The sequence below is a fragment of the Phyllobates terribilis genome, unplaced genomic scaffold (genome assembly GCF_046119375.1).
Source record: "Phyllobates terribilis strain yellow unplaced genomic scaffold, ASM4611937v1 Scaffold_3__8_contigs__length_932513732, whole genome shotgun sequence".
In the NCBI taxonomy this organism is placed as follows: Eukaryota; Metazoa; Chordata; class Amphibia; order Anura; family Dendrobatidae; genus Phyllobates; species Phyllobates terribilis.
Genome location: NW_027362763.1, coordinates 241,451,046 through 241,463,259, shown reverse-complemented (window position 1 = coordinate 241,463,259; position 12,214 = coordinate 241,451,046). Strand labels below are relative to the sequence as shown.

The window sequence follows — 12,214 nt, the reverse complement described above, 5'->3', positions numbered from 1 at the left end:
CTAATAGGAGAAATCAGGAAAAATTATGAATTGGCAAAAAAGGACAATGTATGAGGCAGTGACACACACTGAGTGTACTACAACCAGACGTGGTTGAAGCACACACTACAGGGTGAGCTGCACTCACACACCAGACCTTGCAGACAGCGGTGAACAGTACAGATGCAGAGCACTGTGCACTAGCGCTGCAGGTCCAAAAAAATTTCTCTATCTACTCCTATATAGTGTGTTTGGAACCAATTTAGCTGAATACGGATGGAACCACCACACTAATAGGAGATATCAGGAAAAATTATGAATTGGCAAAAAAGGACAATGTATGAGGCAGTGACACACACTGAGTGCACTACAACCAGACGTGGCTGAAGCACACACTACAGCATGAGCTGCACTCACACACCAGACCTTGCAGACAGCGGTGAACAGCTCAGAGAACTGTGCACTAGCTCTGCAAGGCACAGCGATTTATAAAGTAGCTTGGGTAAAGCAGAATAGACCAAATCGGTAGCTAAAACTGTCCCTCAGAACAACAGCGTCCTATCCCTAACTGAATTCACAGCAGAGTGAGCTCAAAAGGGCGGCGGCGGCTTTTATAGTGCATCATGACATCATTTCAGCAGCCAATCACAGCCATGCCATTAGTTAAGATGCCTACATGCCTAACAGGATGTGCCCACACTTCTTAGGATCCTCATTGGCTGAATAAAATGAAAATGGCTCATTGCATTATGGGAACTTCCGATTCCGGTATACGATATTGCAAAAGTATCGGAATTAAGTATCGGAATTCCGATACCGCGAATATCGGCCGATACCCAATATTTCAGTATCGGAATGCTCAACACTAGTCACAACTTATTTATTAGAATAAATCCATTGTGCCACCAGTTTAGTATTAAAGTATAAAGCATGTCCACACTACTTGGGTCGTTCTGTGCTCGTCATGACAAATGTTTTTAACTCTACAAGGAAAAAAGTAACATTGTTTCTCTTTTGTTTAAAGGTATGCCATTTCCATAGCCAGGAAGATCGGAGCCAGAATATATGCCCTGCCTGACGACTTAGTAGAAGTAAAACCAAAGATGGTGATGACAGTATTTGCTTGTCTCATGGGAAGAGGACTTAACAAACTAAAATAATCCAGAAGCTCTCTCCTCTTCTGTGTTATTGCCATTTTAAGCCTGTGGAGTGACTCCGGGGATCAGAACTGTGCAGCCCATCAGTACTGAATGATGACGAATGGGAAAAATGAGTACACAATGTTGGAAATTAAATACAATTTTCATTGTTCTGAAAAAATGTGTAATATTGTTAAATAATTGATGTTCTTTGTATTGTGATTGATCATTATTCCAGTTCCTTGGCAGAATTTGTGGAATAGATATCCATTTGGGTGTCCTGGTGGACTGATTCCGCATCATATTATTGTATAATCCATGCTGCAAGATAAAAAGGAAAACATGCAGGGAGTATGCATTGAAAGGACATGCAGGGAGTATGCATTGATTGCTTATGATCTGGATATATCATTAATGTGTGATCAGAAGTGGTTTGACCCTTATGACCATATAGATCAGCAGATTAAAGCACAGCAGCTTGTCCAAGCATGGACTGGAACTGCAGGATGGGTCCGTTTACTTAAGGGGGTGACCTCTTTCAAAAAATGTTTTCCTATAGGCTCAGTTACCTGTAGAAAAACAAACAGACTGAACTTTACTTACTCTCCCTATGTCCATCACAGTGTCCCTGCTGCTGCCCCTGTTCCTGTTGTTTGGCACTGCAGCCAATCACTATGCTCAGCTGCTTATACTGTCTACATCAGCCGTGTTCCTGAACTCAGGGTTCGGCTGCAATGATATTGATATTGTGCCACCGCTGGATCCAAACAACATAGATCGGAACAGTGGTGGAGACACAACGCTAGATCCAGGGACGATAAGTAAAGCACATTTTGTTTTTTACCGGTAGCTGAGCCTAGGGTTAAAAAAAAGTTTTTTTGAAAGGTGATAACCCTTTGAAATGAAGCTTAGCTTACTATTATGCCTATATGGACTGAAGTGCATCATTCTCTTCATTTTGCTGACTGGTGGGATACCTCGAGGTCAGACCCTCACCAATCATATATTATTGGTCAATCCTAAGAATAGCCCGTCAATATACCATACTCCCAGAAAATCTCTTTAATATTCCTTGGCAAGTAATAGGTAATGAGGCAGAAAAGTTCTGGTGAATTTTGGATGATGAAAATATCATCTGAATTTGAAAGGAAGCATGATAAGGTTTATAAGAACAGCATATTACCCTTCATATTTCAGCTGTTACCACTGCAACAGATAGCGATAAGGAATGTAACAGCTTCCCCATCAATAAATGCGAAGAAATTTGGTTTCGAGTCTAGACGGTCTCTTCTTACTGCTGAATTAAACTTTAAAACATTGAACAGAAAGTCTCTTTAGAGAAAAATTACCATTGTCTACAATAACACTGATGGATTTTTAGAAATGCAGAAAGTCAAAATTGTTCAAGGTTACTTGACTTGGCCATTTTTCATTGGGATTTCTCTTTTTATAAAGTTGTCTCAATTATACCAAATGGAAGATAAATCTTCTATTCCAGCTAAATCATTGACAGGTATGACCTTACTTCAGCTCCTACTATTGGATCATTCTTTAGAATTTACAGAGCCTTAAAGTCTTCATATGCATTAGATTAAATTGGGCCAAGTCCACCCTTGTCGGTAGGATCAGCTGGTGGGTATGGGGCCCCCAGACTGATTATGTCTGGTAGAGAAGGATCGGGCAATTTGAATTGAAACTCCCCATCCTCTTATTCTCCTGGAAGGTGAGACTCTGACCGAGACGTCTGGCAACAAATTACCTCACTATTGCCATAGAGAACACTTGTACACTCATCCAAGCTGAGCATTCGTGTGTATGTGGTAGCCGGGACATCTATAGTGTCAAGGATCCTGAGGGATCGTCGTAGATAACACCATTATTTCTCATCCTGTTATAAATTAATCATGGCAATGTAACTGCTGAAAGTCCCAATTATTAATCTGAGATAGATGGATGTAATCCCTCTCGGTGGATTGTAGATGTCCATTGAGGTCCATGCATGCTGGACATGGCATCATGCTTTAGTGATATCAATCAGGCACCCTATATATTTTTAAAAAATGGTATATTAGAGCTTGTAATGGTTTCCTAAATTGGTGCAGATGCATACTGGATGGAAACATTGATACGCGGACCTGATTTGGCCATAAATATGGACATGCCAGTTGTGCCCATGTATAAAGGCAGCCTAGAATTTTGGGTCCATTGTAAACGCTAATTATTTACTTTGATATTAAAATGTAACTTTTGGGTTGAAACCCTATGTCCTAATATGATCTTTGAATAAGCTGGTTAAATAATATATTTCAAGGAACATATAGTTGTTTTTTTCTAAATAATCTTTATTACAGCCATTAAAGCAGTCATTTTTAATATTTAATTAAGCTGTGAGCACTTAATCAAATAGCTTTTCTATGCCAGCTAAAGGCTTTTCCATCCAGCAGTCTCTTAGGATTATGATAGAAGGAGATTTCAAGCCATTTGCAAATGTCTCGAAAAAGTTTGATTAGATTATTCTTCATATTCTAAAATAATTTGGCATATTGCTTATTTCATGCCAGATGTGTAGCTTAAAAGCTGTGATTTTGTTTCCTTGTCCCTTAATAATATTGTTTTTTTTTCATCACAATGCAATTCCTTTACAATATAAGACACTTTCCAGGATCCAGATCCCAGAGTAAACTATATACGGAATCCACAATGATGGGAGATTTCAGCTCTGAAGTTTGCAGGATTGTGAATTCATTAAGAGGGGAGTTTCGAACGCTGTTCTTAATGAGGGGTGCACAGGAATAGGATGCACCTCTATTCTCCTCACCAGAAATGTTACTCCAGTCAGAGACTGGTTTAATATTTCTGGCGTATGAAACGGCACCAATTTTCATGAATTTGACTGGCGGGCATAGACTCCTCTCCTCCCCAGTACTACCCATTTTGGTGGAACTGCCTGTAATTGGCATGAAAACGCCAAACGTCACAACATTTTGGTGCAACTTCACATTGTGCAAATATTTTGCAATTTTTCAAAATGTTTTGTTCCAGTTCTCTGGCGTAAACAAACACTTTGATGAATCCCGGATTTAGACTATAGATTGTAACTCTTAAGATGTGTAAAATAAGTTATATATTTACTAAATTACTCACCCACTCCTGTAGATGTAATGTAAGTACAATAGGTTTATGTTTGGCATTCTGTATGATGTTTCAGTTATTAGGTGCCAAAGGAAGACCTGCAAGGATCCCACTAAGTAAATTAGAATAATTCCTGCTTACAGTGCTACGGCAATTCTGATTTTGAAATATTTAATTTATATCTTCACGCAACAGACCATTTCAATCATGTGAAGAGAACATTTGGTTAGTAATGGGTTACTTTCATTTTCCGTTCCTCAGCTGAAGCCATGTCCAACACCCTATCAACCCAAAACCTAATCCTAATGCACTCAAGACACTACATAAAACAGCAACATCATATGACCCCCTTAAGCGACTTAAAGGGAACCTGTCGCATCCACTAATGCTATTAACTTGCATATGTGGCACCCTTGCGGGTTCAGTCGCCACAGAGGTGCTGCATCTCACCCAGAATTGTGGTATCTCACTCTCAGGTAAGGATGGAGTACTGCCCGGGACCCCCACACTTGCATCGATTACACGCCACTTCAGAGGGAAGGGCGGGATTGCTCCTAAGGGAGAGCACAGTCCCTGGACCCTAGCTGGAGGGTGGAACCATGTAGTGGGTGTGGGTGGAGGAAGTAGCTTAGGGGAGCACTTCAGTAGGTGTATAAAAAGGGGAGCCATCTTGAGAGAGAGTGTTCAGTCTGAGGAGAGAGTCAGAAGGGAGAGAGAGAGTTGGGAGCAGGAGCTCTATAAGAGCTCTGCTCAGGAGGAGAGGAGGAAAGAGTGGGCCTAGTAAGAGAGGCCCAGGAGAACAGACTGAGAGAGGATGGGAGCAGAGGGAAGGCTCCAAGAGGAACAGAGGGGAACCCAGGGGCACAGGAAGTGCACCCGAATCTACATGGACGTGGAGTGATCAGGCCGCAGAGGGGACCGGCCCCTAACTAGTGGAGAACTACAAGGCTCAGCTAGAAAACCGGAGGCTACTGTACTTTCAAGGTGCAGCTGCCCAAAACCACAATTATATCGCCGAAAAGGTGACCATATAGGATTCAGGGGACTGCAGGTCGCCCGACAAGATCCGAGGCTACTGGATTGGGACACTGATTGTGAGGCGCAGGGCAGGAGGGGTGAGAGCCAGCGCACGAAGACGACCGAGGAAGGCACATAGAACCAGGTCCCGTTTAAGTACTCCTGAGATACTTGAGAGATTGATGAACCCCTTCCTTGGTGAACACAGGATGACGTGGGAGGTTACACACTGGCGCTGGTAACCTGGAGTCTTGAACAACTGTGAGTAAAATCTTGAAGACTGCACCCCACTGTGTCCTAGAATTATTGCTGCGCCATCAACAGCCCTGCACTACACAGCACCAGCAACATCTACCTCATAACATCACTATTTCCTGCCCTGGAGCTAAGCTCTGCCTGTGGAGAGCTGAACCAACTCTGCTGCGTCACCACCAGCTCCAGAGGATCTGCACCGCAGCGGCGGCCCCATATAGTTTCATACTACAGGTGGCGTCACGAACATTAACTCTAAAAACTTCATTCTCCTTTTACTTTATTTCCCCTTTAATTGACTGCCCTGGGTCAAGGACCGGGTCACCGCCACCGTGACATCCCCCAGCATCGACCGGCCCAGCTACCGAGAACACCACGGCCCAGGGGGCGAGTCACAAACAGGATATGAACCAACCCGTTATAACGGGGTATTGTGCGCCTAGAGACTGTGTTGTATACTGAATGTGACGCCCACCCCAGAAGAACGGGCGCCATTATGTGCATGGTGCGACAAGAAACCTCCCATCATGGGCCGGGTCCCAGAATGGCGAAAAAAAAAAACCCGCCCCATGCGCCTGTGGCCATATACCTGGACCTGTCCATCAGTCAGGGGAAGCCGCCCCCAGGTGTGGCCGACAGCAAGCAGCCATGGACCGCACCTGAAAGGGGAGAGGAGAAGAGAGACCTTGGAGACAGGGCGGGGCCTCCAGCAGTGCACGCAGACCGCACTCGGCAGGCACGATGGAGGGAGAGACCAGCCTCAAACTCCAGCCCGTGGCCTGTCACCTGGAGCAGTATCCCTCAACCTGGAGGGAGTCATAGCTAAACTGTCCCTGGAGGACACAGGATTCCTCCGTGATGAGGTACAGGAGCTGGACCAGCGGATGGAGGAGGCCCAGCAGGCTGCCGTCGCGATCTGGAAAAGCAAGTTGCTGGAGAAGTTGGTGACCCGGCAGCAGTCCGCGCCGAGTTCCATCGGCTGCGCCCCAGCCCCGGCAGAGCCCCTCCTGGACCAGGAGGTGATGGATAGTGCTGGAGCAACCGCGGGAGCAGGTAGGAGCAGCATCCCTGTCCCGGGCGCCGGTGGCGCTGATCTACTCCTTGGTCCCCCTAGAGGAACCTCCTTCCCCGGGCGCTTCCAACACCGACCTGCTCCTGGGCCTCCTGCAGGAGCCACCTTCCCCCACACCTGAATGGGTGTACGGACGTGGGGACTGGGACTGGTCCGCGAAGATTGAGGACTAAAGCCTCCCTTTGCTGCCCGCTCCCGCACCCTTGGTTGCCCATAGAGATGAAGGAGAGCAATATAGATGGGATAACCCGGCGGGTGACTTGATGGGATTCCCAAGGCAGACCCAAAAGGAGGCCACGCGCAGAGAGGAACACTGCCGGCGGGAACTCCTCCAGCTAGAGGCGGAGTGGCGGAACCGGCGGGTATGCTGGGAGAGGATAGAGGCCCGCAATATGGAGGAGAAAACCAGGGCCCGCAAAGCCGGCCACCCCCAGTCCACGAGTAGAAGGAATCGTGGTCAAGTTCGACCTAGATGGAGAATGGGGCTTTTTCCGGGACCCCCAACTTGGCACGGACCTCTTTGTGAAACGGCGGGACGTAGAGTCCCATTTACAGCAGGGACATCCGGCTCGGGATCTATACCCTGGTGACACGGTCACCTACACCAGGCACAGAGGAGAGCAGGGCTGGTACGCTCTCCATGTTCACAGGGTGGTGTACCCTTGCCATCTGAAGAAGATGACCCAGCTGGGCCATCTAGTGGTGGGCCAATGTTCCTCTGGAGGGAGCCCCACTACTGACTACTTCCATAGGAGGAGAATTTGAACTGTATATAGTTACCCGGAAGGGTAAAGCAGAAATGCTGTGTGTTTAAGAAGTTTTGTTTGTTTTAGCAGTCTGTTTTGTGTGTACCCAGGTAGGGTATAAAAACTGTCAGGCTGAGGACAGTGAGCAGCCAAAAACTTTTAAACTGTGTATAGTTTGCACTTCTTAAGGTGCTTCTTGTTGGTTTTATACAGACCGCAGAACAAAAACCCGTTTGGCGTGGCCGAAGACGTGGTCCAACAAGTGGATCAACTATGCCCTGTAGCCACGCCCAGGGCCTACGTTGAGGGTTTTCGGACGGGTCCCTCAAATTGCACCTTCTTCAGTGAGACGGACTTCCGGTTATGGATCCCACTGTATTGAGTTGAAAATTGTTTTATGTGAAAATGTTTTATTGATGTGAAGAGAATTTAATTGGAAAAAGTTTTATAATGTTTTGTAAGCTGATAAAGAAACCTGTAACGTTTAAGAAAAGAGCCTCCCATAAAGGGAAGAAAAAGTTGTGTATTATTCTTTTAAGTGAATGCATTCTAAAATTTTGTATGTCTAAAATATCTTGTTTTTACTTTGTTCCAGCCCGCGGACATGCTGTGTTTTACCAGGGGGTATGTGGTACCCCTGCGGGTTCAGTCACCACAGAGGTACTGCATCTCACCCAGAGGTGTGGTATCTCACTCTCAGTTAAGGATGGAGTACTGCCCGGGACCCACACACTTGCATCCATTACACTCCACTTCAGAGGGAAGGGCGAGATTGCTCCTAAGAGAGAGCACAGTCCCTGTTCCGTAGCTGGAGGGTGGCACCCGGTAGTGGGTGTGGGTGGAGGATGTAGTTTAGGGGAGCACTTCAGTAGGTGTATAAAAAGGGGAGCCATCTTGAGAGAGAGTGTCCAGTCTGAAGAGAGAGTTAGAAGAGAGAGAGAGTTGGGAGCTGGAGCTCTTTAGGAGCTCTGCTCAGGAGGAGAGGAGGAAAGAGGGGGCCTAGTAAGGGAGACCCAGGAGAACAGACTGAGAGAGGACGGGAGCAGAGGGAAGGCTCCAAGAGGAACAGTAGGGATCCCAGGGGCACAGGAAGTGCAGGAAGCCACCCATGCACCCGAATCTACATGGGCGTGGAGGGATCAGGCGGCAGAGGTGACTGGCCCCTAACTAGTGGAGAACTACAATTCTCAGCTAGAAAAACGGAGGCTACTGTACTTTCAAGGTGCAGCTGCCCAAAACCACAATTATATCGCCGAAAAGGTGGCCGCATAGGATTCAGGGGACTGCAAGTCGCCCGACAAGATCCGAGGCTACTGGATTGGGACACTGATTGTGAGGTGCAGGGCAGGAGGGGTGAGAGACGACTGAGGAAGGCACATAGAACGGGCTCCCGTTTAAGTACTCCTGAGATACTTGAGAGATTGCTGAACCCCTTCCTTGGTGAACACAGGATGACGTGGGAGGTTACACACTGGCGCTGGTAACCTGGAGTCTTGAATAACTGTGAGTAAAACCTTGAAGACTGCACCCCACTGTGTCCTAGAATTATTGCTGCGCCATCACCAGCCCTGCACTACACAGCACCAGCAACATCTACCTCATAACATCACTATTTCCTGCCCTGGAGCTAAGCTCTGCCTGTGGAGAGCTGAACCAACTCTGCTGCATCACCACCAGCTCCAGAGGATCTGCACCACAGCGGAGGCCCCATATAGCTGCATACCACAGGTGGCGTCACAAACATTAACTCTAAAAACTTCATTCCCCTTTTACTTTATTTCCCCTTTAATTGACCGCCCTGGGTCACGGACCGGGTCACCGCCACCGTGACATCCCCCAGCATCGACCGGCCCGGCTACCGAGTACCCCACGGCCCAGGGAGCGCGTCACATATATAGTGTTATTCTTCAGGTTGCTGGCATTGAAAGGTGCCCAGCTGCTGTACTGAAAGTGTGGCTTCTGGGAGAAAATTAACTTTATTCCTCCCAGGAGCTGCCAGTTTTCAGTCATACAGGTGTGCTAGCAGTGCTACAGTCTCTGCTCACAGCACTGAGAGCGGCAGCAGTAAGCATACCCATGCACTGACTGACAGCCAGCTGTGCAGTGCCTCAGTTCAGAGTGAGCTGTCAGTCAGTGCCGGGGCGTGCTTACAGCTGCATGAGGAGTGGCTGTAAATGCTCCGGGCACGCGTGTACTGTATGACTGATAGTTCATTTTTCCCAGGAGTCGCATTTTCATTACTGCAGTCAGACACCTTTCTAACACTCTTCATATGACAGGTTCCCTGAAAATGCCGTCTAATCTGCAGGCACAAAGTTATAGAGCAGGGGGAGATGACCAGATAGAGATACAGTTTTTCGAGAAAAAAATCAGTATAACTTGTGTTTTAATTATTTAAATTTCTGCTCTTTTTGGGATTTTCAGTCCTGTGGGCTGTCCAGTCAGTGACTGACAACTTCCTTTGTATAAGCGTGCATACAGAGATAGCCGTCAGTCACAGATAGGACCGCCCACTGGACCAAAAATCCCAGAAATAGCAGAAGTTTAAATGATGAAAACACAAGTTATACTGAATCTGTTCTCACAAACCCATATATCAATCTGCTGAGCTCCCCCTGCTCTATAACATGGCGCCTGCAGATTAGACTCCGTTTTCATGATGCCAGTTCCCTTTAAACCTTATGGGAGCCTATATACCCGAGGCTTTACGCCAAACAAATCACATTTACTATTATACAACTGTGTCCATTGCATGTAAACATACTATGGAGCTGTTTTAGGATATTTACTTCCTTAAGTTAGATGGAAGAATAAAATGCACAACTCAAAAATTAGAAATACAGCAATAATGATGCAGTGAGCAGAGAGAATGAGGAGACCATTACAACTGCCCATACATGATCAGGAAAACAATTATGGTTAGAGCAAGAATAGGTTATAAATCCTAGAGCTAGCACAATACATCATGGGGTAAGACAATATGATCCGAACAACATGACACTCAGAGTGTCGGTAGAAATCCATTAACAGGCTCAAATGAAATGAATGATAAATAGGATAAAATGAACTGGTGTATAGTATTAACCAAATCTAATTATTCATTCAAAACATCATACTGCCTACTGTGCCTTTGACATTTAACATAAGGAGAAAATGGGGCATTCATCACTGTACGTTAAAATAAGCTTTATTTGAGGTTCCAAACAGACCGTGAAGACAATGTGGCTGACAGTCATTTCATGTATTTCATGGTTCTTCTGAGCCATGCAATGCAAGACAATGAGGATCCTTGATGTGGATTGCGAGCTTGCATATTTTGATCAAAATATTGACCAATATCTCCTGTACATTAAATATATTTCACTGCACATTTCTTAATTTTTAAGCAGGATGTTGCCAGGCCCATCAATGTTGGCCTTGTTACCTTGTTATCTGGGATGCCTGTCCCTGTGGGGTGCACTTATATACTGCTGGACAACCTGCCTGATCCAGTAGTGTGAGAGTAACTAATTAGCTCTAAGCGAGACACTGTGCACTATATCTGTGTGACCAGCGCCCTATACAAGCCTTATCCATGTGCATTTCTAATACTAGACCATGAATGGTCGATATGTGAGTGGTGTTTCATCAGTGTTTAGCACCTGTGTTGCCTTCGCCTTTATCAAGGGCATCATATAAGTGCATTCGTTTTGTGACCTGCGTTGGTAAATACGGCTTTTTTTCTGCTGTGGTTTTTGAACATTTTTCTGATGTTAGAAAAAAGAATATGGCTTTTGTTTCCTGTTTTGATAATTTTCCTCAAAATTGGCACAAGTACCAGATGATACTGCCGAGTTATCAGATTGACTGCCTTAGCTAATCTAGAGCTAATTGCTCCCGCCAATATTGGAGGGTTTGGCCAACTTTACTTTAAGGACTCATGCAGACGTCTGTGCAAATCGATCCAAGCATGGACCTTTAATGCATGAATTGATCATGGGTCTCCCAACCCAAATGTCACAGCCTCATAGAAATACACAAAGCTGTTATGCTCCGGTCAGGAGAGCTGCGGACAGTCCCTGCTTTGTAGTCCGATGCTGGACCAATTTGCACGAACGTCTCAATGTGTGTATGGGGACCATATAACTACTTTTGGGTGGATCATGTCAGTGTCAGAAAAATCTGCCATACATTTGCAATAGGATTTGTAGATTTATGTATCCACATGAGGATTAGCCTCATTCATTGAGATTGATTTGCGTGTGGCTACCTACCATAGAAACAGATTTCAAATCTGCAATTGAAGTCAATTTCAAATCTGCTGCAGAAAATTCCACAACCGTATGAACGAGAATGCAGATTTCCATGTGAAATGATCTGTTGCATGAACATGCTTCTGTACAGTATGTACATTTATCTCACTGCAAATTACATTTTAGTATGGGTCCTTACGAGCTGAGGATTTCAGTTCGTGTTTAGCTAATGTCTTCACGTCCATGGAACTTATTATTAATAATGAATTCGCTTCTCCATAGAAATAATGTGTGACACCTCTCTTCAAGTTCCAAAGTCAGTTTGTATTCCAGGAAAGTCACTTATTTTACCACCAAAATATATTCTTTTGGAATGGTTATTTTTTCTAAACCCAGATTACCAGGATCAGTAGGAAATTGTGTCTGTACTGTTTTCCCTACATAATATGGAAAAAAAATAAAAAAAAAGTTGGCTTACCTGCCTAAAAGACAAAGAAATATGACCATATTCTATGTAAAATATTATTGGATAAATACTGTACATTGCTGAATTATTACATTACTTCTTCCCATTTAAAGGGGGTTGGGTGTCCAAAACTAAAATTTATTTTACTCCTGAATCTCTATCAATTTAATATTGATAGA

The 12,214-nt window shown here is 45.1% G+C and overlaps 1 protein-coding gene across 3 annotated transcripts in view; it reads left to right on the top strand.

Moving 5' to 3' along the window:
• Window positions 1-2,385, top strand: part of PLS1 (plastin 1) — a 202,112-nt gene extending 199,727 nt beyond the window's left edge. For all 3 annotated transcript variants that reach the window (XM_073674681.1, XM_073674680.1, XM_073674682.1), the window contains one exon: window positions 1,004-2,385. In XM_073674681.1, the coding sequence (XP_073530782.1) occupies window positions 1,004-1,139 (136 nt within the window). In that variant the 3' untranslated portion in view covers window positions 1,140-2,385. The remainder of the gene's footprint in view (window positions 1-1,003) is intronic.
• The last annotated feature ends 9,829 nt before the right edge of the window (window positions 2,386-12,214 follow it).